The sequence below is a fragment of the Emydura macquarii genome, unplaced genomic scaffold, assembly GCF_026122565.2.
Source record: "Emydura macquarii macquarii isolate MOO-44397 ecotype Brisbane River unplaced genomic scaffold, CSIRO-AGI_Emac_v2 contig_1146, whole genome shotgun sequence".
In the NCBI taxonomy this organism is placed as follows: Eukaryota; Metazoa; Chordata; order Testudines; family Chelidae; genus Emydura; species Emydura macquarii.
This window is the reverse complement of record NW_027131283.1, coordinates 21,744,389-21,771,558: the sequence shown is the minus strand read 5'-3', so window position 1 is coordinate 21,771,558 and position 27,170 is coordinate 21,744,389. Positions and strand designations below refer to the sequence as shown.

Below are 27,170 nucleotides of genomic sequence, written 5' to 3'. Positions count from 1 at the left end.
CACACTCCCTGACCTGATCTGATATGGTCACTACCCTCTCCTAACATTAAATATATCCTCAAGCCCCACCACTACTATGATACTCATATAAAATCAGCCAATTAATGACAGGTAAAAAAGCAAATATGTGTATGAAAAAGGTATATGTTCCTCTTTGCGCACCTTTCAAATGTCACTTATCTTCTTAGTCTATACATTCTTTGGGGGCAAGAACTATCTCTTCATATGCATGCCTACAGCATCTAACATAATGAGGTCCTGATCCTAACTGGAGCCCCTGGACATTATTGTAATTTTTTTTAAAAACTGCTTCCCATTCAGTTGTGAGTGCTTCAACTCATATTTGTGTCTGGCTGCTCTTAACAAAACTGAGCATTTGGAGCAGTCCAAATGTGGGTTAGACAGCACACAGTATCATGAAAAGAGGGCACCAAAGCATAGCAGACAAACTCATTGTTAAAACCACCATACTACAAGCTCTCCATGTGAAGAACTAACATGAAAATCAATTGAAGCTCCATTCCTGTTGGGCTTGCAGTCCTTAAGACATGAATGGGAGGGAAAACCAAAAGTAAACAGAAGCATGAAACTCCATTGCTTAGGCTCATGTCACTGGTTGGGAGCAACAATTCTGATCTGTAGCAGTAAATAGCTTAACTGCCAAAATGTTATAACATCCCCATCTAAGTGTTGCTGCAAGATTTGCCAAACATGCATTCCCAGCACTAACAGCTTATCAAGCTCCTCAATCTCAAACCATATTCATAAAATTAAGAAATAAAACAAAATAGCATTGTACTTACCGACCATGATAGAGGACTCACAGTGGTAGTAGCCATTGGGTTGCTTTTTTTTGAACATGGAGCAAAGATCTAGGCGGCACAGTGTTTCATCTCCAAAATAGTGGCTTTTAAAATTCTCATAGAGGTTTGGGTCAATTTTTTTCACCTTTAAATATCAAAATAAAATTATAGACTTTATTAGACATTTCACTAGGAGACCAGATTGTCATATTTATTTTCTACGGTTCTGTTTGGAACAAATGTTTTTTAGAATGCATTTAGAAATAGAAATAAATCAAACAAAACACTACAATACAATGTGCCTGATCCTTTGGTCTGGCTGAGCTGTGGTCAGTGCAGGACCTGTGGAGGAGGACAAAAAAGTGGCATTATACCATCTTTATGCCACTCCTCTCGATCCTGAGGGCAGCCAGGGGCCACTTCAGACCTCAGCACGAGTTAGAGCAGTCTTAGAGCAACCCTAACTTCCAGTGGCTCGTAACAGCCCCTGCTTTCCTCAGTCTTTTGGGCCACTAGAGCAGGATGGTTTCTACCAAGCCAAATTAGGCTTGTTGACATTTATAAACTTTAATATACTTTTTACAATTAAGCTTACAATTAGGGTAAATTTGCCAGCCCCATTAGCACAACAGGGCTCTTTCAGTTTAGTGATTGGTAGGGGGTAATTATAAGCCAATGCATTTGTGTAGGGGTGTTGCAACGTGGGGAGAAGTTTTAGGGCATTGCTGATGGAAAGCAATGCTTGGTGTGGGCTTGTAACAAGGTAGCGTGTGTGGGACAGAAGTGCCAAGTGACGGATTTGGCAGCCCTATTGTGCCTGCTAATGTCTCAGCTAGATTTCCACACATGCAGCTAAGATGCTGTAGGCATTTGCCTGCAGTTGGGCCTTCCAACTGCATGGGGTCACTGTGGCATCAGTTAAGAGTCCTCTTTTGCTGCTCCCCCTGCTGGAGCGTAGTCAGGCAGGAAGAAGCTGTAGTGGTTGGCAGAGGCAGCACCACCACAGCACAGTGGGGAGCCTTTACCACATTGCCATGGTGAGCTGCACCAGGCTCCACCTATCAGAAACCCACAGCAAATACTCCAGTCCCAAATTACCAGCAAAACATCCAGTCCCCCAAGCACACAGCACCCACTCAAGCCAGCATCTCCAATCACCCTTCTACCCCAACCTCAACTGTCACATTTAGTGCATCTCCACATCCACCCATTACTGTCTGGGTCTGGGTGTGTTGATCATAAACTGAAGTTTATGGTTACATGCAAATTATGTGCAAATTATTTGCAAATGTGCATAGCCGTTCATTAAATGTGCAAAAAAAGCCACATAAGAGCTGTACAAAACTTGGCACTTCTGATGGGGTGGGATTATGGAGCGATGCTTGTCTGTGGGTGGGTAGTAGGCAGTTATGGAGCTGTGCTTATGTTGCGGGCATTTACAGGTCAGTGTCTTTGGGGTGAGGAGATAGTTTATAGAACAGTGCTCAGTGAAGGGATTATGCAGCAGGGCCAGACCTAGCTTTATGTATGGCTCGGGGTCTCTGGCTGGCCAGTGGGCTAGGCTGCTGACTTAGACTCCCTCTATTCTGCACTGCCAGCCCTCCTTGCTCTCAGCTCTTCGCCTTCAATGAGAGGCCCAGAGGGAGCGGGAGATGAGCAGCTGAGGCAAAAGACCGCTGAGCTGCCAGATGGGAACAGAGAGAGCTAGGATCAGCCACCGGCCTCGCAGCAGCAAAGAGAAGCCTGCCCTGTCACAGTATTCTTATCAGCAAGTTAAAGAAGTATGGGTTGGATGAAAGGACTATAAAATGGATAGTGAACTGGCTAGAGCATAGGGCTCAACGAGTAGTGATCAATGGCTCCATGTCTAGCTGGCAACCGGTCACAAGCGGAGTTCCCCAGGGGTCGGTCCTGGGGCCGGTTTTGTTCAACATCTTTATTAATGATCTGGAGGATGGGGTAGATTGCACCCTCAGCAAGTTTGCGGACGACACTAAGCTGGGGGGAGTGGTAGATACCCTGCAAGGTAGGGATAGGATACAGAGTGACCTAAACAAACTGGAGGATTGGGCCAAAAGAAATCTAATGAGGTTCAACAAAGAAAAGTGCAGAGTCCTCCACTTAGGAAGAAAGAATCCCATGCACAGCTATAGACTGGGGACCGACGAGCTGGGCAGCAGCTCTGCAGAAAAGGACCTGGGGGTAACGGTGGATAAAAAGCTGGATATGAGTCAGCAGTGTGCCCTGGTTGGCAAGAAGGCCAATGGCATATTGGGCTGCATTAGGAGGGGCATTGCTAGCAGGTCACGGGAAGTGATTATTCCCCTCTATTCGGCATTGGTGAGGCCGCATTTAGAATATTGTGTCCAGTTTTGGGCCCCCCAATACAAAAAGGATGTGGACAAGTTGGAGAGAGTCCAGCGGAGGGCAACAAAAATGATTAGGGGGCTGGAGCACAGGACTTATGAGGAGAGGCTGAGGGAACTGGGCTTGTTTAGTCTGCAAAAGAGAAGAGTGAGGGGGATTTGATAGCGGCCTTTAACTACCTGAAAGGGGGTTCCAGGGAGGATGGGGCTAGGCTGTTCTCGGTGGTGGCAGATGACAGAACAAGGAGCAACGGTCTCAAGTTGCAGGGAGGGAGGTCTAGGTTGGACATTAGGAAAAAGTTTTTTACTAGGAGGGTGGTGAAGCACTGGAATGGGTTACCTAGGGAGGTGGTGGAATCTCCATCCTTAGAGGTTTTTAAGCTGCGGCTTGACAAAGCCCTGGTTGGGATGATATAGCAGAGGTTAGTCCTGCTTTGAGCAGGGGTTGGACTAGATGACCTCCTGAGGTCCCTTCCAACTCTAATATTCTATGATTCTATGATTCTATGATTCTATTAAGTGAGCAGGACCAGTCTGCGGGACTGGCAGAGCTGCTCTCTCTGGTATGTGGGGGCTAGAGGAGAATTACAGACTGCAGCAGTGGGTGGGAGCAGAGCTGTGTGTATAGCGGGTGAGTAGGATGACAGTGGTGCTCTGTGGGGGGGAAGGGTGATTGAGGTGTGTGGAGGGGGCGGGGCTTACAGGATGGTGTACGATATGTGGGGGAAGAAAGGCAGCGTTACCGGGTAGGCCTTCTGGCGGGGAAGGCGTAAGGTTACCGTACGTCCAGGTTTTCCCGGGCACAGCCTCTTTTTTTTGATCCTCCGCCCTCCATCTGGGCGGATTTTTCAAACAAGAGGAAACGTCCGGGATTTTTGCGGAGCAGACACTGCCGCTCAAAAAGAGCCGTCTCCGCGCCCCCATCGGTCCCTCCCCTGGATCTGCAGCTGCCGGAGCCTGCCCACCAGGTAAGCGGAGCCGCCAAGCGCCTCTCAGCTGGGCCACCTGCCCACCCCACTGCAGGGCCTCAGACCCCGGCGGGGAGTGGTGACCAGGCCACGCCCCAGCTCGCCGCCTTGGAGAGGGAGAGAGGCCCACAGGGAGGCGCTGACTGATGGGCTGGTGCCGCATCCTGGGCCTGCGCCAGCCACTCTGACAGGGAGCGCGACACTGCCCCCCACCTCAAGAGTGAGGCGGCAGATACCCCTCCCAGTACACACACCCTCCTCCAGCACCTCCCAGTACCCCCTCTAGCATCCACCAACTGTACCCACCCTCCTGCTCTCCTCCCCCTCCCCCCCCCCCCGGCAGTGTCCTCTATTTGGGGATTTGAAATATGAGTAACCCAAGGGAGGTGTGGCGGGAGATAGGTAGGGCTGAGGGGCATCGTGCACTGTCGGGGGTGGGGGGAGAGGAATGGGCAGGGATACAGATTACTGTCAGGATCTGTGTGGCCGGGTCCAGCCCTGATGAGAAGCTGAGCTGAGGGAGTGCTGAGCAGCTGGTAAGGGAAGGAGAAAGAAGCAGGTTAAGAAGTTAAGCTCCCAGCCTGAGAAGAGCTGCCTGGCTCCTGGGTGAGGTAGGTGGGTAGGAAGAGAACTAAGAACTGGGAGAAAGGCCGCGCTGAGGAAGTGGGCAGGGCGGGGGCTATCGACCTCTTCAGGGGAGTGGTGCTCTGCACGTGTGGGACAGATGTAATCACCTGTGGTGGTATTCAGAGTGGTGCTGGCGTGGGGTGGCGCTGATATATGTGCCTGTGGGAGTGGGTCTGTGTGCATGGAATGGGCATTTCCACGAGCACTTCTGTATGCCCATACACAAGGTTGTGGAGTGCGGCTGTATGTCTGAGCAGGCAGTTAGGCACTGACTCTACTAGCTTTTAATTTCTACAGCATAGTGTCCATAGCCCACTGCAGTCACAACAGGAAACGAGATCCGTTCCTCATCTTTATTCATGCTAACCAAGGTTACTGGGGGTCTACTAGAGCCAAACTCTCAGCCCAACCACCCAACTCATTTGTTGGTTCAACCTATCTCCTCGCTCATTACCCCTTGAAGAAAGATGATTTGCATGCAATTGGAGTGTGGGTAGGGAGAACATATGCAGGACTGATGCAAGCAGCCGAAGGCTGTTGGAAAAGGGATAGGTGGCCCAGAGAGGGAGAGGAGTGAAGTGAATCAGGTGGTGGCTGGGAGGTGGGTAAAATGGACTAGTAATCAGGGTCAGCTGTTATTGGGGAAGGGATTTACAAGCTGTGCCAACAAAAATGTCCGTCTTCACCAGCAGCATACTCCTGGAATTGGCTAGAATGAGCACCATTGCTTCACTGACTACCCATTGTCCCCCACCACCACTGCCTGTGCCTGAACAAGAGGAGGAGCAAGAGCAACCTCAGATTTATATGAGTGTGTTGTGGTATGCAGGGCAGCTGGGGATCACTTATTATGACACAGGAGACTGCTCAGTCTACTTCCTGCCTGACATGCCTGATAACGAAGACCTCAAGCTGCTGCAGAAAGTGATAGATGAAGTCCTTCCCCGATGTATAGTGACTAGTGCCAAGCAGGATCACAACATTGCCAAGTTCCTGACCAATATGGGTGCCGCTACTGGCGACGTGGACAAACCAGAAGTTGTCCTCTTTCCCAATATGGACTTTGGCCTGGAAGTGAGTAAACAGAGAATCCTATCTAGGCAATTCCCCTTCATTCCCTCTCATATGACTGCAACAGAGAAAATCCTCTATTTGTCCTCCATCATTCCCTTTGAGAGCCCACTCATGGTACGAGCACTAGGTGGGCTGCTGAAGTTCCTTGACAGGAGGCGAATTGGAGTTGAACTGGAAGATAGCACAATCGGAGTTCCCATCTTGGCCTTTAAAAAGTTTGTGTTGATGGATATTGTGAATATGGACCAAGACACTTACTGTGTCCTACAGATATTTAAAAGTGAGGTGCATCCTTCTGTGTACAAGTTGGCTAGTGGGCTGAAAGAAGGACTCAGCTTGTACGGGATTTTGAACCGCTGCAGGTGCAAGTGGGGAGAGAAACTGATGAGGCTGTGGTTCATGCGGCCCACTCGGGACCTGACAGAGCTGAACAAACGGCTGGATGTTATTCAGTTTTTCTTGTTGGCTCAGAACCATGAAACAGTCCTGACTCTTCAAGACTGCCTCAAGAACATAAAAAATGTACCTCAGATACTGAGAAGAATGACTCTTTCACATACAAAGGTCAGTGACTGGCAGGCACTCTATAAAACAGTGTATAGTGCGGTGTGCCTCAGAGATACATGCCGTTCCCTGCCCAGCAGCATCGAGCTCTTCCAGACCATCTCACAGGTCTTCACCAATGATCTTCACTATATTGCCAGTATCATCAGCAAAGTGGTAGATTTTGAAGGCAGCATCTTAGAAAACCGCTTCACTGTCAAACCAAATGTGGACCCCACCATTGATGAAAAGAAACGAAAGCTGATGGGTCTCTCAGACTTTCTTACAGAAGTGGCCCGGAAGGAATTGGACACCCTGGATAATCGGATTCCCTCCTGTTGTGTCATCTACATTCCCTTGATTGGATTCCTGCTTTCCATTCCACGGCTGCCCACCATGGTGGACAAGAGTGACTTTGAGATTGAAGGCCTGGACTTCATGTTCTTGTCAGAGGATAAACTGCATTACAGAAGTGCTAGGACTAAGGAACTAGACAGCATTCTGGGTGACCTGCACTGTGAGATCAGAGACCAAGAAACACTTATCATGCACCAGATGCAGATAAAGATCTTGGAGAAATCTGCGGTGCTTCACAATGTGATTGAGTACACAGCACACCTAGATGTGATGCTAGCTTTGGCAGTGATGGCTCGAGAGAATAGCTACAGCCGTCCAAGCTTTACCCACCGCCATGGCATCCGCATCAAACATGGCAGGCATCCACTCATGGAGCTATGTGCCAAGACTTTTGTGCCAAATCCTGTGGACGCTGGTGAAGCTAATGGACGGATAAAGATCCTTACAGGGCCCAACTCATCTGGGAAGAGTGTGTACTTAAAAATGGTGGGCCTTATAACATTCATGGCCTTAATTGGCAGCTATGTCCCTGCTGCAGAGGCTGAAATTGGGGCAGTTGATGGGATTTACACCAGAATTCACAGCAGGGAATCAGTATCTGTGGGACTCTCCACTTTCATGATTGATCTCAACCAGGTTGCCAAAGCAGTGAACAATGCCACTGAGAGATCCTTGGTACTTATTGATGAGTTTGGCAAAGGGACCAACACAGTGGATGGCCTCTCCCTTCTGGCCGCTGTGCTGAGGCACTGGCTTAACCAGGGAGCCCAATGTCCACAGGTCTTTGTCTCCACTAATTTTCACAGCTTGATGCAGCTGAAGCTCCTACCTGACACCCCTCTTGTGCAGTACCTGACCATGGAGACCCACCAAGATGGAGATGAGTTAGTATTCTTTTATCAGCTCAAGGAGGGGGTGTCCACTGTTAGCCATGCTGCCAATATTGCTGCATTGGCAGGGATGCCACCCAAAGTGATTGCACGAGGAGTGGAGGTATCAGAGCTTATCCGAAATGGAAAACCCATCAGACGTATTGATCATCTATCCAAAGGGAGCCAGATGGAGAGATGCAAGTCTCTGGTGGAAAGGTTCCTTTGCCTAGACCTTGATGACCCCCATATGGACTTAGAGAAGTTCATGAGTCAGGAGGTGCTGCCCTCTGCAGCCTCCATTCTCTAATAAATGTAACCCTAGAAACATGGACTGTAGGCTATAAGCCTCACTTGCTGTCAAACAAGAAAGTTTTTGGTAGGAAGGAGCTTAAAATTTCCCTATAACTTGATATTAACAGGAATAATATCCCCTCCTCAGTGAATTTTCTTCAACTCCAAATAAGAAATGCAATCCAGTATACAGAGGCAAACACCCAATACCCAACTGAAGAAACCCCATCGATAAAGGATATATGTTCTCCGAGTGAGATGAAATAACTTCAGCAATGGTCAGTAATTTCTCTGACCAGTACTCCCAACTCATATTTACATTTTAAAACATTTTATTGTATATGTCTTGTTTCCTTTTTCCTGTTTCAAACAACTGTTGTAGCTACCTGTCTGTCTGAGATGTGATCTTTTAATCTAGTGGTAGTAGTTGAGCAAGAGGGCTGGAAGTCAGGGACACTTGGTTTCTCTTCCATCTGTGCGACTTTGTGATAAAGTCTTAACCTCTTTTTTACTGGTTTACTCATTTTACAAATTTAATAATCTACCTATTTGAGAGCACATTTTGAGGCTTAAAGGTTTGTAAAGTGCTTTAAGATCCACAGATGAAAGGTGCTATAGAAGTGCAACGCAGACATTGTGTACACACTCATAATTTGGGACTTATCCATGAAACATTCTTTCTGGGCTGGTAGTATTGTGAGAGTAAAGTGCTAAATCCCTAATGCAAGGGAGTGTGTTGCATCACACTATAGTGACTCTTCTAATCACTTTTTGGATCAGCATCAAGAGATCCCACAGAAATGTGTCCTGTTCTCCCAAGCCAGAAAAAAACATTTGTCATTGTGAAGGGCATTGAGAGTGAGGATAATAAAAGGGAAAATGGGGTGATGTCATGGGCTGTAAGGCATTTCTTACATCACCACCTGTCTCCTCCAAAAAAGTGGCACTCACAATGGGGATGGGTGATGCAGTGGTTTAACAATCTTATAGTGTTTTACTTCTGGGGAAGTCCATGTTCAAACTGCCTATTATTTAGTCACAAGCAGAAATTTAATTGTGGTTTCATCCTACTTGCTACTGGTTGTTTGTCTACATAGTAAAGCAATCACATAATTTATCTTAATTGACAGTCACTCAGGAAAAGCTAAGAGCTGTCATAAATGGAATGTTGCAGGGCAGAATCAATGTGCATTTGCAGAATCATGTGGGGATGTATTTTGGTTTGCTGAAGCAAGAATTGCTCTCTCTCTTTAGGTTTCATATAATAAGAATACGAACATGTTATTATTTTGATTCCACTTACTTTTAGAAACATACAGAAAGCCAGGGAATTGAAGCATGTATTGAGAATTTAAGGCAGAAATTAACATTTTTAATTCTCTCCAGTTTTAAATGAAAATTTGAGGATGTGGGAAGTAGCATTGGGAGGTAGGTTTGACTAGTCGTTTGCTTTCCTACTCCCTCCTCCCCTTGTCCATGCCATCAGTGCAAAGGATCTTTAGTGAAGACAATGTTTGATTAATGATGTAATAACAAATGTTCATAGCACCAAGCAGCAGCAGCAGAGCATATAGGTAGATAAGTAAAGCAGAAATAGGACTGAGTGTGATGACTTTTCTTGGGGTGTGATAACTTGACTCAGCTGCCACATCCAAACAAAACAGCAGAGGCATCTGACATCTAGGACCGATTGACAAAACTATGCTATTACTGCCCAAAGTACAGCTAGCAGAAGAGATAAACAGTACTACAATATTTTCTTTATGCTGAACTTTCTTGAGTGGTGGTTTTAAGGAGCTAAATATGCTAACTTTACTTAAAATGAGGAAAGGTTTGCATGGGTCAGCCACTAAGAAAAAAAATAGTTCTAACTTCATAACTTTCAATGCTAAATATCTTCTAATTTGTTTAGTGTATGTAGCTGAAAACGGCAAATAAAATTAATTCGAGTCAGATTACATATCAATAGGATTTTGGTTGAGACAGAACTGGTTGATTTGGTTGATTTTGTTGCAATGTAGTAAATTTTCCCTTAATTCATTATGTAGTGTGCTATCAGACTACAAAATATACAACTATAGTTTCAAATAAAGAAAATGTACAACGGTGACATATTAACACAATTAACAGAAAACAATGACAGGGATAAACTACTGTAAACATGCAGTTACTGTTGTTTCCAATGGAATTATAATGTAGTGTCTTCAAAACAATGTGCAACAACTGTGCAATTAACTTGTCATCACTGTAGTTAAATCATAGACTCATTCATGTATGGGCCTGATTCACTACTGCACTGCACCCTATTCAGTCACTTGCATTAGTGCCAAGTGAGTTCAAAATACTTCCAATCTGATTGCATTCACTTTGCGAATGGTTTCAGTGACTATGCAAGCTGCAGAACAACAATGAATCAGGGGTTGTGCCTTTACTTTTAAAATAGCCTTGTCTGTGGTTTTTAATTATAGGATTTTGTTTTACTCACTAAGGACCTAATTAAGTAGAAATGATCAGAGGAATTCAGCATAGGCTCGCAATACAATTTAAGGGCTCAATTTTATAATAATATTTGCAGTTCTGTAGCAACTTGCATCAAAGGATCTCAAATCACCTTACAGCATTTATCAGTTAAGCCTCACAGTAAATAAGTAATAGATTGGTAAAATGAAATATTGAGAGATTGTGACTGACCCAAAGTCACACAGCAAGTTAGTAGCTGAGCTGGGAATAGGAGTGTTGTTTCTCACCACAAAACTTTAACTTCTTTCATTATATAATTTAGGCAATGTGTGCCCAGCACCCTGCAATGCATAGAAGATATGGTACCTGCCCCATGGAGTTTATTGTTCAAGACCCCAATCTTGGAAAGACTTACACACATCATGCATAAGGTTATGCATATGCTCAAGTCATTGCAGGATCAGGACCTAAATTATTTCATTTTATTTCCTTCCATAGGGGTTTCTAGTCCTATATAGGAATGGAGAGCATTCTATCAGCATTTAGGGGAACTTTTCAATTAACTCATTTGTCCCCCAAATTGTAGCACTGTACCTAAAGGGCCATGTTTGATTAACTGTCTTCCACTTCCATCAATTGTTGTAAACTATGTTATTTCTCTCACCTGAGAAACTGGAGGAAAAACATTCCAAAGAGATTTACTCTCATCTGATTAACTCAATATAAACATAGCAGCAAATGTTTTTATCCTTCATTAGGTTCTATTCAATTAAATTAAAAAAGTCTGACCTTTTATTGGTCTCTAACTTTAAATTTTTTAAGGGTAATCTTTTGAAAAGACTTTTCATACCTATGTAAAGTTACAGAATCTTCATTTTGAACTCAATTTCTTTTATTAAATATTTTAAAGCCTTGGAAAAGTAAAAACTTTTCAAAATTTTTGTTCCTCAAGAATTTCTATCTTTTTCCTTGAAGCTGTAGGTATATTTGCAATAGATGGAGAAAGAGAACATTTTATCAAATTTTCCAAAATGTAATGTTTAGAAATTTAGTGAGATCATTAGTATTCTGAAGGGTTGGGTTAATTGACTGCTTCTTTAAGACAGAACGCCCCCAAATTTTAATGACTTCTGTCCTGAATGTTTACAACTACCAGTCTGGTGGTTTATTTTTTATATTAGTTAAATTATATTTTAAATTGTTTTTGATCTATCAGCTGTTACTTTACACTGTTTTTTATATATCTGCTCTCCCTACCGTAATCTCTATCCATTTTTCTCTGTTACTTGTAATACTGTTTGCATGATCTAAAAATTTATTTTAACTGTGTTAACATGTGTTATCTTTACCTTTGTTTATTTAGTATACTAAGAGGAAATGTGCCCAAAGAACTGATTAAACAATAGGAAACAAAAAATTATAGTAAATGCCGCCCCTTGGGATGGAGAGAGTTTTCACAGGGAAATATCCCATTTAATGGGGTTTACTGTTATTTAATATCAATCTCCCACAGTATTTTTCTATGGCACATCACTTAATATCTAAGCCACTAGTATATTTATTATTCGGTGTTCTGGAAAAGTAATATGAATCAAGATGACACTAATTTGGTTCTGTTATTAACGACTGTGGAGATCAGCACATTAGGGGACTGGGCAGCCTGATGAGACATGAATTGTAATATAGATAAATGTAAAATAATGCACATTGGGAAAATAGTAAATATCTCATACACCCTAATGGCCTTTGACGTTAAAATAAATAACTAAATTAGAAATAATTATGGATGATCAATGAAGATCTCTACCCAGCGGTCTAACTTCTAAGTGCTATGCTATGTCAGCCAGAACTTGTGTCCTGAAGTCTTTAGTTTCTTCCTGGATTTCCTGTCTTTTGTGTTTGTTATGCCCTTACAATACTGTGGTGTATCTTTAAAGTTGTATTAAAGAAAGAGTATTTTACAATCCAAGATTTTACTCAATTCAATTATATAATTTTCTATGTAAGCATTTTTGATACCTGTTAGTGGTACTCCCAATGTTGTTTGTGAACATTTTTCCAGTAATATGTTTATCAAAATAAAATACTTTGTTTAAAATGTATACATGACAAGCTAATGTCAAAAGCTCCTCTTCTTCTTATACAACATTTTGACAAATATATTGCTTACAGGAATAACTTTACTTATGAATGTCAAAGAAGAGGTTGATAAGAGTTTCACATAAAATGCTACATACAGGCAGAAAAAATTAGTTGCATAGAAATATAGCTTAGTTTAAAATAATATAACATAATAATGGGAACAGCTGTGGAATAAAAACTTGGATAGAATATTTACTGTGGACCATACTTTGTGTGGCATTTTTGCTTTTATGTTTTTTCTCTTTCTTACCATTATTACACTGTACTTTTATTGATGCGCTATTAATAATAATGACTCGTCTATAATCAAAGACGCTAATGTGGAATTTTGTGTGAGTAAGTCAAGTAATAGTTAACTATAAGAGTGTAGTTAAAAGGATGAGGGGGGATTTAATAGCAGCCTTTAACTACCTGAAAGGGGGTTCCAAGGAGGATGGAGCTAGGCTGTTTCTCAGTGGTAGTAGATGACAGAACTAGGAGCAATGGTCTCACGTTGCAGTGAGGGAGGTCATTAGGAAAAACTTTTTCACTAGGAGGGTGGTGAAACACTGGAATGGGTTGCCCTAGGGAGGTGGTGGAATCTCCATCCTTAGAGGTTTTTAAGATGCAGCTTGACAAAGCCCTGGCTGAGATGATTTAGCTGGGGTTGGTCTTGCTTTGAGCAGGGGGTTGGACTAAATGACCTCCTAATATTTCATCCCTAATATTCTATGATTTTATGAGCTTTCCTTGGTTCTCCTGGAATTCAGCATAGCATATGCAAGGAATGGCCAAAATGTGGCTTGAGAGCCGCATGCAGCTCTTTTACAGTTAAAGTACGGCTTGCAGAGCTCCCTATGCACCCCCATTCTCTTGCACCCTACCAGACTGGGTTGGGAGCCCGGAGCTTCTGCCCTGCAGTAGGGTGGTGGGGCTAGGTTAGAGGAGTCTGTCCAGCAGGGAGGTGGGTGGCAGGGGGACAGTAAGTTTAGCCACCGCTGGCATATGCAGTAAAAAAGAGGTCACAATTTGGGTATGGATATTCAGATATGGACTATGACCTTTGTTTAGAAATTTGACTTTTCTGCCACCCAGTGTCAGTGTCAACAAAAAACAATTCAAACAAATCAATATTTCAACTGCATACAAGCAGCATAACAGTCTTTCTCAGTACATTATCTGTACCCCAATGATATATAATAACCCTGTACATTTAATTAATTTTATCCCTTCACTTTTTTTCCAAAAAATGAAAGACAAACATGGTAACATTTTTGCTTATATATCAGCCAGCACACAAACAATGTGTCCTGATACTATACAGAAGTTTTAAAAAGATTAAATAAAGTAGTATGGGTTCAATGGCCACGTGAGACAAAGCCATTCTGCCACAATCTAGTATAAAAACAATTTAAGTTAAAACTTCCATTTCTTTCATGTGGTAAACAGGAGAGGGAGAAGAAAGAAAAACAACATTTTCTATTTAAAGATAAAACTGGGGGCTTAGGCCATGATATAGCAAAGTATTTAAGCATGTATTTAAGTGTTTTGATGAATCAGGACCTCATTAGATGGACCATGCAAACAAACTATGGTCTAATAGGGAAAGTTGTAGCAGAAGAATTCCATACCTTTATATTGTTTCATATGTGTATTACTATAATCAAATTGCTTGGAATTTCCTTTATTTATGATAGAGCATCTGTTGCTGAAGTTGCCACCCTGATGTCACAATATGCTTAACATGCCTCCAATCCTACATAAAATGTAACCGACTTTCCAGATGTCTCCTCACACAGCTCAGTATATGACTCCCTTTATAAGCTAACCTTCAGATAGAGAGTAATTGTTTAACCAGGTTTAGAAGACAATCACAACTATAATGAAAAATCCTACTTTTCTTATCAAGACCACCTCAAAAGATGGGACAAAGACTGCTAAATTTTTTACACTATATCAGCAAATAACAGTGATTACATTTTGGAATTAGAAAAGTTATTTCAAATACATATATTCTAAGCACCTTTAGTGCAAAGTATTTTTTATAAAATTAGCTGACCTAAGCAGTTCATATTGTTTCTGTCAACATCGCAGAGAAGCAGTTGCTTCCCCAGCTAACCAAAGACAAAAAATATAACACTTGATTCTATATAACTGAATAAGTTCTGAAAACTGAGTTAAACTCTAATAAAACAAATATTTATTACTTAGTACTTTCAAAATGTCCCAGATGAAATCCTGGCTCAATTGAAGTCAATAGGAGTTTTGTCACTGACTTCCGTGAGACCAGAATTTCACCCCATGTTTACTGAACCCTCCCCCCCCCCCTTGTTTTTTTTGGTAAGTTTCAGAGACAATGAAGTATGTAAGGGGAGGGAGAGAAAAGAGAGGTTAGTTCAAAGAGAATGAAAGTGAGATACGGTTTTAATCTGTAGCACTAACTGAATTTCAGAGTTCTGAATAACACTATATAGATTAATATAGGCAAGCTGACCGGGTATTTGCATGAGCACACCCACCCTGCTCAGGTGCCCAGCATGATGGGACTGTTTTGCCCAAATGATCCCTTTGACTGATCTTGGGTTACAAATCACTTTAGTGTTAAATGCAGGGGTAACGAAATGTTGTTCCCCTTATTGTATAAGTAAAGGGCAGCAGAACTGTGCTTAGCCAGTTCTGATTGGAGAGTCACAATCGTCTGAGTAGCGCTGGTAAGAAAGGGGCTCAGATGCCTGTGACAGTTGCTGGGGGTTGGGTTGAATCTAATCTTCTCTCTTCATGCTTCACAGATAGAGCTAATTAAGATGCCATTAGAAGTCTTTTGTTTTGCGATGTGCTTACTTGAGCTGAAATCATCTGCTGTAGGACAGTACTCTTGCCCATCTTCAGCACTGAGACCCATTAACTAAGAGCTGAAATTGTTGAGAATCACTGAGCTGGGTAGAACCTCAAGAGACTGATCCACAAAAGTTATAGTGTAGGAGCGGGTAAGAGCAGATGGTAATGGTGTGCACAGATCAGCTAGCGGATGACTAGTAGTGGAGCAGCCTGCGGAGCAATGAGTGGGCAGCTGGCAGTGCAACTGGAATGTAGCTGCCAGACAGCAGAGCGAACAAGGTGCCTTCTTTCCCCCTCCCCGCAGCCAGGATGGAAGTTTGAACTCTGCAGCTGCACCTCTAGACTCTGGGTCTGCCCGGATTAAGGATAACACCTATGAGTAGGGTGCTGGAGGGATGGACACAATAAAGGAACTTCCTGTTGCTGGACTTAAGAGCCTAAAGCAAAAGGAAACTGTCAGCATACTCTGGGGTCAGTGTCTTGTTCATGGTTTTATGCATGTGAATCCTGCTTGCGGCGACTTAATGCTGGGTTACTTTTCCCTTTTTACTAAAAGTCTCTTTTAGACATAGTCTCTGTCTCTGTGCTTCCAAGAGGGGAAGTATCACCTCTAGAAACGCCCAAGGGATGGTATGTAATTGTCCCAGGCTACTGGGTGAGGGCTCAAGCCAGTTTTATGTTGTACTGTTGAAAGGAACACCTAGGTATTGAACCCAGCCCTTCTTGCTGCCAACTCCGATTGGCAGAAGGGTTACATAAATAACTTGCAATGAAAAAATGAATACCTCATTTACACTATCAAACACTGAGATAAAGAGCAGATATTTTGGAGAATCTCCTCTGCACCAGTTCACATCAGCATATATTAAACATTTTTAGCTGAGGATATGGAATTAAAATATCTTGCCCTCATGGCTGATCATCAATTACTGTGCTGTAGTTGATGCAGAAAGTTGCTTGCCTTTTTTGTTTTCCCAATAGAGTGGAAAATGGAATGCCACTGGGAAAAGATAACATCGTTGCAAGGAACACAGAATACCTTCCCACCCCAAAAAAGGCAGCCTAAAAATATGATCTGTCAGCTCATATTCTTTTAAATGCACTTTACTCCAGCATCAGCAATCCTACATGCTGGACATTTAATTTCCATATAATTCATAAATCTTTATTTACCCACTGCTGAAACAATACTCCAGACAATAACTGTCATCTATGGATTCTTTTTCAAGAAAAAACAGACCATAATTGTTAACATACCAGACTACCAAGAGTAGTATTTTGTAGTACAATTGAGGACAAAAGGTTTTACATATTAACCTTTTTCATAAAAGACTAGTATTTTAAAGTCTTACCAGTCCACCTGGTTACAAAGAAGTCGAACCTTGGCTGCTTAGAATATGGCTAAAGTAAAACTGATGTGCTTATCATTTGTTCTCTAAAATAAACTTTTTAGATGGCTGTTGTCATGCTACATGAAATGTGAGCTCACCTGCTTACGTAGTTTTGGTGATTTTGATAGCTTCATGAAGGTCAAGTGGGGTTTAAAAGATCTGTTTTCTCCTGCCAAGATGCCCTTTTCTTGAAATATCTTCGTCATGGTTTCTGGAGAAGGAAATATGCAGAGGCACTAAGATATCGACTACTGAGGATGCTTAAAAATGTGCTTTCAACTGTAATATGAATCACATTCATCCCAGGTGAAAAATGAAGATAATCAATAAGAAGCGAAAGGCAGCTTTCTAGTTCCCTTCAAAGTTGCATGTTATATCTGAACAGATCAATCTGATAGTTGCAGATGATCTGAAACATATTAGTTCATTTAAAAACAAATCATTGGCAATCTATTTAAGCCAATCAATATCCAGTCTAAAATCTGTTCCTCCTACCACAATAGTACCTTTACATTTAAATTGTTCAAGAATTGCAATGGTTGAAGCAGCTGCAAATGACAAAAGAATTGTTATGGATAATGAAATTCACTAGACCCAGGAAAACTAATCTGTGTCAAATTCCATGGTCTTTACTTCAGTGAAACTCCTATTTCAGACCAAGGGAGTTTTGCTTAATAATCCTCAAATTTGGCCTCAGTGTGAAGGGCATAGATTGAGAACAGATCAAATGAGATGTACTTCACCAGTGCTCCATAGTTAGTTAAAAAATAAACAAAAGGGAAACTTCTGTTTGTTGCCTTTCTGATATAAAGTAGAATGGGCAATTCAACTGACTGAAAAGACTAGAACTTTTCTTTTTCTTTTGTGGCTATTTGCTTACATCCAATGGCAGAAAAAGCCTCTACATTGACCTCTCTTACTCTCTCTCAGCCCATTTACTTAGAACAATATAAATATTCAACTTACTGGAAGTCAAATCACCACAACTAAAATTGAGACTAATGACATCTACCATAATGATCTTGCACCTCATGAGATCAGATACTATCTAGAGTTAGCTACTTTGAACACTACACAGAGTGTGTAGAACTGTGTATACTAGGGTATGTCTACAGTGGGGCACTCAAGAAAGTTAAGGTGAATAAACTAAACGTGTGAAATCAAGGAGCATAAGTTAAAGCATATTAAATCTCTCACATGGATGCTCTCACTTAGGAGTAAAGTGACCTTAGATTTCCTCATTGGTCATAAATTTCTTTTTAAAATACTCTCTGAAATTTATACCTTAGAAAATTAAAACTAAAACTTTTTTCCTGACTAATCTGTTTTTATAAGTTTTTACAGGTTAAAGTTTTGTATTTTTGCAGAATGAGTATTAAGTTACAGCAAATTAAGGTAATTATATTCCTGAATGAGAACATCCACACATGGGTTCGTGGGGGAGGAGAGGTTATTTGAGCTCTGTTGCCAGCATAGGGGTCTGCCTGTACGGATCTGACTGCAGTCCCATTGATTTCAATAGGACTGACTATTCGTGGAGTATGGTGCTACTCAACGTGAGTATAGGTGGAAGAACTGGGGCTCTAGATTGTAAATGCCTTTAGGGCAGCCACGGCCCATGTCTCTTTGTTCTCTGCCAACCATGCTCAACCTTTTTCTTGTACATCTCTGTTACAACATTTCTAACTTTAGAGGAGAGGATGTTTTGGAAAGCACACTCATCAGTTTTTATTTTAAAAACAATGTACTGTCCACGATGGACAAAAATGTATCATTTTAGTGAGAGGAGATAGCAGTTTCAAGATTCCTAGATTAAGTGTATGTGTGTAACTGTATCACCCTACAGACTGCCCACTGCAGGGGGGTGTTTCCAAGTGTCAGAGGAAGGAAAAGCTCTGTGCCCCAATGGTTCACAACTGCTGTAACCAATACAACAGAGGTGGGGCTCTGTATTTTATTCTTATTCTTTGTTACTTATAGATAGACCCCCCCACTGTGTGTGTCGTCCTTTACAGAACAAATAAAGCAAGATCCCCTGCCTCAAAGCTATTACAATTTAAAATGAAGATGAGAACACACAGGAGATAATGACTCAAGGAACAAAAGAGGAAAAGGACTGTGAGATTATGAGAGCACATGGGAGGCTAACGCATGAGTCTTGAATATAACAAAGAACTTACTTAGTTTTCAAAGTGATTTTTTAAAATGTTATGTTATTATTATTTTTTTAAATGTTGTTATTAATGTTTAAAATGTATATTGGTTATACATCGCCTTGCAGTAGGTTTGGAGAAGACATTTAAAGGTGTGGGGGGAGGCATGGCAGATGGGGTCAGAAAGGGAGTTCCAAGTGTAGGAGGCAGCGTGAAAGCAGTAATGGAGGCATGTGAGAGAAGGACACAAAGGGGGGCAGCCAGGTAGAAGATGTGATGAAGAAAAAGAGTGTAAAATAACACAAGAGCCCAAAGGTAGGAAGACATTTTGTGGAGGGACTTGAATAAGGGGTATGCATTTGATTTGGGAAAGAGTAGTAAGCCAGTGATAGGATTACTAGGTGCACAATCCCCCATGTGCAGTGCTAAATGAGTGCCTTTCATTTCAGTTCATAAATCAAGATTGTCATGCCCTCAGGCTAACAAATAATTTTCAAGTTTGCCCTTATCAGTCTTACAGTGACTGATGCTTTGCTATGTTAAAATATAATCTCCAAAACTCAAGGTTATTTTTGCCCTCTTTTTAAATTACTTCCTAATGCTCATTTTTGGGGCAGCTTTTAAGTTACTGGAAAACCTATCTTTCATGCAATTTGACATTCTCTTAAGTATTTGTGCTTTATTTTCATAATGCTAAAATTACCCCATGTCATTTGGATCACTTATATTAGATGCAGCTGCATCCATTAATAAGTTTTCCTATATCACATTTCAAGCCTAATTATGAAGAACGTTGCTCAAAATAATTACATGTCGAAGAACTCAAAAATGGAATAACTAGATCAATACAGTGATTCATGTGGTGAATTTGACATTAAGCCATAAACTGTAACACAAATAGCTATTTCCATTTTCCAGCTTGCATTAGAAATTCCTAAGCTCATTTTTCCTTAGAAAATCCTAAGTGAAAGATTATTATGTATGTGACTTTTCCTCCACCGTTCTGTTATCTTGGAAATGTGTTCATAATCTAGTTTCAATTTTTAAGAAGGCAAAGCTAGGAACAGTAATGTCTCTTTATTAAAGGATCTGAGATTCTATAAGGTTTATGTATCTTACACATATAAAATTAAAAGAAATTATAGGAGGTTGAACATGAGTCAATGCACTCTGATTTTTTTTAATACCACTTCAAAAAGTGTACCTCTTAAAAAGAACAGTTACTTACCTCGTAACTGTTGTTCTTTGAGATGTGTTGCTCATCTCCATTCTGATTTCGGTGTGTGTGTGTGCGCCATATGCACCAGTGCCGGAAATTTTTCCCCTAATGGTACCTGTAGGGCCGGCTCTAGCACCTTCTGCAGCGGCACACGTATGCGCTCATATCTATGGTGCTGCTGGCCCTCTCCCTCTCAGTTCCTTCTTGTCAGAACTCCGACAGAGGGGATGGAGGGTGGGTTGTGGAATGGACATGAGCAACATATCTAGAAGAACAACAGTTACTAGGTAAGTAACTGTTCTTTCTTCTTCGAGTGCTTGCTCATGTCCATTCTGATTTAGGTGACTTACCAGCTGTGCCTCTGGAGGTGGGCAGTTCATGGCCATGAGGATTACAGTACTGCTTTGCCAAAATCAGCATCATCCCGAGCTTGCTGCGTGATGACATAGTGGGATGTAAAGGTATGTATGGACGACCATGTAGCAGCTCTACATATATCCTGAATAGGCACATGCACCAGGAAGGCCGCTGAAGACATCTGGGCCCTTGTGGAATCAGCTGACAAGGACGCTGGAGGCATGACTCCCACTTGCTCATAGCAGGCTCGAATGCAAGCTGTAATCCAGGAAGATATTTGCTGGGATGAGACTGGCCTGCCCTTCATCCGGTCAGCAATCACTAGAAAGAGTTGCGTGGTGCGGCAAAACAGTCCAGTCCTATCAATGTAGAAGGCTAGGGCCCTCCTTACATCAAAAGAGTGAGGGTGCCTCTCTTCGTTAAGAGCTGTGAGGCTTCAGGCAGAATACCGGCAGGAAGATGTCCTGGTTAGCATGAAAGTGGAAAACAACCTTCCATAAAAACGAGGGGGAGGGCGAAGCTGGACCTTGTCCTTCAAGAACATTGTATATAGAGGCTCCGAGGTCAAGACCTTAATCTCAGATACTCTTCATGCAGAGGTAATTGCTACTAGAAAGGCCACCTTCCAGGACAGGTGCATGAGGGAGTGGGTGGCCAGCAGTTCGAAAGTCAGAACAGCAAGCCAGGATAAGACAAAGTTTAAGTCCCACTGGGGAAGCAGCTCCCGGATCGGAGGGAGAGCCTTTCCAGTCCTTTAAGGAATCTAGCTGCCATCTCGTGGGAAAACACCAATCAAAACACCTGTATTGGTGGATGAAAAGCCGATATTGCTACCAGATGTACCTTAACAGGGATTGGCGCCTAATGTCCAGTGACCAGGGATGCAAACCCAACCTCTCTCAGTGCCGTTCCAGGGATCGGTGCCAAAAATCCGGTGACCGCTGTGGGACTGGCGAGCAATGACCAGTTGATGGGGGGCACTGCGGCTGTGCTAATGCTGACTTCCCCTTTGATGGACCCCTGGCCGGGGTGTCTGCTACTTGGTGTGACGGCCTGCTCTCTTGCATAGTAGGTGGCCCCAGCATGGCTAATATAGGTCCTTTGTCGCCTGGAACGCCTTGGTGTGGAAAGGACCAACAGGCGGGTTGGGCCTCTGCCCCTCCCTGGAGTCAGTAGCAGCATGAGTGCTGGGATTGACGCCCATACAGGCAGAGACCCTCTCGGGGTTGATTCTGGTTTCCCCTAACTTTTCTTAACCGGCTTCAGGGTCGGCGAGTGTTCTCTCACGGAGTGCACTTTCTTGGAGTAGTTCTTCGGCACCAGGGATGTCGAATGGTGCCGGGCCAACTCCGACACTGCAGGGGTGCTCCTGGTCAATGCTGCAGTGCTCGGCCCCAAATCCGATCTTGGTTCCGTGGCCGGTCGGAGAGCTGACTCCATCAGACGGGCCTTAAGCCTAATATCCCAATCCTTCTTAGTTCATGGGCGAAAGCCCTTACAGATCTTACACTTTTCAGAGACATGAGTTTCCCCCAAGCACTTCAAACAGCTTTGGTGCAAGTCTCTCAGTGGTATAGGCTTCTTGCATGAAGCGCAGGGTTTAAATCCTGGGGACCAGGGCCATACCCCAACCCTGGGTAAACTCACTAACTAAAAATCTAACTTCTAAATACTAATAACTATATAATATAGTTAATATATATTAATATTATATATTATAATAATTGTATAATATAATAAATATAATATAATATAAATAAAATATATATTAACAACTATATACTAGATAAAACAACAAAAGCCATGAGGAAAACAGAGACTTGCAAGAGAGTTGTTCCAGCACCATCACGGGCAGTAAGAAGAAACTGAGAGGAAGGGGGGCCAGTAGCACCACATATACAAGCGCATATGTGTGCTGCTGCAGAGGTCGCTAGAGCTGGCCCTACAGGTACGACTAGGGGAAAAATTTCCAGCATCGGCGCATGTGGCATGCGCACACACCTAAATCAGAATGGACATGAGCAAGCACTCGAAGAAGAATATGTAATTTGTAGACCTTGTACCTTTTGAAAGCTCTTCAACATATTTTGCCAGGTATCATTTAGTGGAAATGGTGGTTGGTGAGAAGGAGCTGTTCAGGCAGTGTCCTGCTGCTATAGGTAAGGAACTTGAAAAGCTTTAAGGGCCAATTCTTGTGCTACTTACTGGCACAACTCCTATTGACTTCATAAGGGGGCAGTTGGCTCCAGCTGAGGATCTTCCCCTAGTTTTCCCTGAGTAGGAGCTTGGCCCAAATATGAAATTTGTGAAAACTGCACTAGGGGCATCACATTCTGTCCTGACTTCAGTGGGGCTGCACAGTGTGTAAGGCAGTGCAGCACTAGGCCCTGTTTTTGAGCAGTACACAAAGATTGTTTTTTGTATTTTACGTACATTCATTGACTTGCCAAGAGGCAGTGTGGTCCAGTGAGTAGGGTATAGGACTCAGGAGAGTGGGGTTCTATTGTTAGCTCAGCTGCTGACCTGCTGCATAACTTTGGCAAGTCATTTCTCCTCTCTATTTTCTCTCCCACCCTGCGTTCATCTTGACTATCTAGACTGTAAATTCTTCAAGGCAGGGGCTGTTGCTTACTATTTGCATGTACAGACCCTAGCACAAAGGGCCTATAGTGAGGTGGTGTGGCCTCCCTCTGAGCCAGAGGGGGGAGGGGCCACTTTCTTGCCTAGGTGGGAAGAGCCAGGCCAGGCCCACCCCACACACTGGAAGTTGAGAGGTGGGACAGGAAGTATAAAAGGCAGGTCCTCCAGTTCAGTGGAGAGTGAGCCAGAGAAGGAGACAGATGTGTCCTGCTTGCTGCAGGTCTCTGGTCCTACTACTGAAATGGGTGCTGCCCTGATCCTGGAGGAGACCATGGCTGGAAAGGAGCTGCTGAGCTTGTTGGTGGCCAAATACCCTTATGAGACAGAGGACACTTGGATGATGGAGCCCCACCCCAGACTATGGTAGGAAGTGGCCCAGGGAAACCAGATTTTACTCTGGTTCTTGCTGCCAGTGCTAGAGTCAGTGTGTTGCAGTAGGATCCCTGCTGACCCAGTGGCAGACCCCTCTGCTGCTGTTAGGGCACTGGGCTGGGACCCAGTGGAGTAGAGTGGACCTGGGTTCCCTGATCCCTGCTGCCCACCCCACCCCACCCCTGGGATAACAGTCACCCCACCTTAGTCCACAAGGCCTGAGCCTCCTAGACTGCAGCGACTCTTAGACTGTTTGATGCCTGGCCCTGCTCGAGGGCCAGGGGCCACAGACTCATTGCCTTGCCCAAGGACTGGGAGCTATAGACTGAGTAGTTGCTCTGCCCTGCCTCAGGGCCAGAGCCTCACAGACTGCCTCCTGATTGGCTAATTCCCTGCCTCAGGATTGAGACCATAGCAATGTAATAAGGTGGTGTGGTGTCCCTCTGAGCCAGAGGGGAGAGGGGTGACTGCCACCAGATTATGGGGCCCCAAACTCTGTTAATCCTCTAGCTATTACAGTGATATAAATAATAGAAATAACACTATCTAAGAAGCCTCAGCTAATGATTTTAGTTGCTAATATTTGTGTTTAATATCACATATATTATAAACTATAGCTCATTGTGCTGTCTAAGCCTTGTAGTTTCTTTTGAAATCTAATTCATGAGCTAGAATGTATGATCACAGTGTGAAGCTGCCTATCCATGCCACCCACTCATTCTGGGGATGAAGGAAGGGATCTGATCTAAAAGGGTGACTGTTGCTGTCGTGTCCAAAGACTGGCTCTGAATGGCCAAGTAACACATCAATCTCTGATGGGACAAACAAGCTACCAGTTAGGCTTGGGTTCATATCACCTAACTTACAGGGGAATGTCCTCTCCAGAGAGTAAAAAAGGGGCTGAAACAGGCCTTTTTTTACCTCTACATCCAAGAAGGATCATCTTGGTTTTTTCCACCCGTGTGCAGCACTGCCCCTGTGTAGGGTTATCTTTATGTTATGGACAGATGTCAAGAAGCAATTTCCTGCTAGGCTTTTCCACTGTAACTTGATTCAATGGTGTTGAGTTTTGCCTGGAGGGAGTTTTCACCTTTGTTGAGGGTACAGGGTATTGTAATCCCAGCTACCTGTGGTGCAGGTAGTGTGCTGTTGAGGTATTCATAGGGGGTGTATAAACAGATATTCTCGTTCTTAAATGATGGTCTAGAGAGAAACTGCACCAAATAACCTGTGTGTGTGAATATGTCAAAGCTCTTAAATCTGCTGGCATTTGTGAGATAAGGCCTCATTGTTTCTAACTCAGGAAGTGTACTGCCATGAAGATCCAACATACCAGGCTGGAGTAGAAATAACTACTGCCCTGATGAAACTCAGTAGTGATACTGGCCATTGTGGCTCAGCAATCATGTGGGTTACTCCTTGCCTGGAGTTAGGATAAGTATACTTATAAAAAGCTGTGGCCAACATTATCCCATAACTTGTGTCTGTCTTTCACTCAGGCTTGCCCTTAGCAGTGTATAATAGGTATCAATTTTACACCAGGACAATCTTCCTAATCAGCAAAAGTTAGATCTTCATTGCTTTATCTTAATTATAAATTTGTCATAGCTACAGTAGCTCACTTGGTCCCAGTAGAATCATAGAATTGTAGGACTGGAAGGAACCTTGAAAGGTCTTCTAGTCCAGTCCCCTCCACTCAATGTAAGATAATTTAGTTGAAGGGGGGAACCTGTTTCCATGTTTTCAGAAGTCTAGCCAGCTTTCCATTTGCAGCATATCAAGAACAAAACTGGAGCTCAATAATGGGAGCTCTGAGGGAAGGGGGGGAGGAGACACACACACTACTGTACAGAACGTTTCCTTTTGTATTACATATTTGTATTATCATAGTGCCCAAGGGCCTTAATCAGGATCAAGACCCCATTGTCCTGGTGCTGTATAAACAGAGAAGCTTACAGTCTAAGGTATCTGACCATCAGTTATTATGAAGGAAAGGTTAAACAATACCAAATTAGAGAGTTGTGCAACCAAATAGCTGGAATACATTTTCCTTCTCACTCATATAACTGAGTCAGGATTAAACAGGAAATGAATGAATACTGCAGGTAGAAAAACAAAAGACCATGAAAGAAACTGAAGACCCTTAAATCTCTTTATTAAGTATAAGAAGAAAGTGACTTGTAATCACTCAGTTAAAAATTAACTTTCAGTATCGCTAACCCTACCACAGAAGGTTAGAACATAACATGAAAGATTTTAAATAAAATTACATTGACTGGAACTTTTTAATCACTGAAGAGCAAAGAACAACTCTTATACATGTTCCCTCTCTGTTTTTTGTACCTGCAGACTACTGCTGCCAGGCTGACTTGTGGCCAAATTCCTCTGTGCTAACCCTCTCCCTTCATTGTGGCTTCTGCCTAGCCTGCTCAAACAGCCTTTACCAGTCACTAGTAACACTTTATAGCTTGCCCAGAAAAAGATCTCCTACATCCTCATCTTCCTGTCCTCTTCTGCACAGAATCAGAAATGTAGGGCTGGAAGGGACCTCAAGAGGTCACAAAATCTAGCCCTCTGAGCTAAAGCAGGACTAAGTAAACCTAGACCATCCTTGAGAGTGGTTTGTCCCCCGTTCTCAAGATTCTCCAGTGATGGGAATTCTTCAACTTCCTTTACAAGCCTGTTCCAGAGCTTAACTAGGCTTAGAAAGTTTTTCCTAATATATAACAAATTTCCCTTGCTGCAGATTAAACCCATTAATTCTTGTCCTACCAGTGGATCACCACCCTCTTCAGAACAGCTCTTAACATATTTGAAGACTTATCAGGTCCGCTCTGTTTTCTTGTCTCAAGACTAAACATGCCCAGTTTAACTTTTCCTCAGAGTCAAGTTTTCTAAACCTTTTGTCATTTTGGCTGCTTGCCTCTGGACTCTCTCCAATTTGTTCACACCTTTCCTAAAGTGTGGTACCCAGAACTGGACACAATATGCCAGGTGAGGCCTCACCAGCGCCGAGTGGGACAATTGCCTCCTGTGTCTTACAGGAGTTTCAGATGTAAAACACCCCAGAATGATATTAGCCTTTTTGTAACTGCATCGCATTGTTGACTTGTATTCAATTTATGATTCACTAGCCCCCAAATCATTTTCAGCAGTACTACCACCTAAAACAGCTGAGCAGCAGCAGGGTCCTGAACAGCAGTTTGGCAGTGGCCCCAGGGCTGGCCAGCCCATAAGCAGTTCAGCAGCGGACCCAGGACTGACAGCTGCTCCAGCCCTTCCTCCAAAGTCACAGGGGTCCCAGAAAGTCATGGAAAGCCATGACCTCTGTGACCATCCTAATCGAATCCACGATCTGCAAAAAATGTTCAGTGGATATAATTATGTAAGTGTGCTCTATTATCCAGGTCTTTAATGAAAATATTGATTAGTACTGGACCCAGGACTGACCCTGCAGGACCTCACTAGATATGGCCTTCCAGTTTGACAGTGAACCATTGATAGCTATGCTGAGGACAGTCTTTCAATCATTTGAGGATACCCACCTTACAGTAACTTCATCTAAACCACATTTCCCTAGCTTGCTTATGAGAATGTTGTGTGGGACTGTGTCAAAAGCCTTACTAAAAATCAAGATGTATCATGTGTAGTGCTCTCCCCACTCCACTAGGCCACTACATGATTTTTCAGTCTCCTCTTCCTAACCTTAATAAACTCA

General features: G+C 43.0%; 2 protein-coding genes across 2 annotated transcripts in view; one reads left to right on the top strand and one right to left on the bottom strand.

The window, feature by feature from the left end:
• Positions 1 to 27,170, bottom strand: part of AKAP7 (A-kinase anchoring protein 7) — a 125,295-nt gene that overhangs the window by 55,107 nt on the left and 43,018 nt on the right. The window contains 2 exon segments of the mRNA XM_067546745.1: positions 804 to 948; positions 16,810 to 16,922. Coding sequence (XP_067402846.1) covers positions 804 to 948; positions 16,810 to 16,922 — 258 coding nt within the window.
• On the top strand, positions 5,429 to 7,917 carry MSH5 (mutS homolog 5). The gene has a single exon (XM_067546797.1). It carries the CDS (start codon positions 5,437 to 5,439, stop codon positions 7,915 to 7,917), a length of 2,481 nt encoding a protein of 826 aa, XP_067402898.1. The 5' UTR covers positions 5,429 to 5,436.

Bases quoted from the DNA above. Each gene is read 5' to 3' on its own strand.
- MSH5 (XM_067546797.1), top strand. From the start codon at position 5,437: ATGTCCGTCTTCACCAGCAGCATACTCCTGGAATTGGCTAGAATGAGC.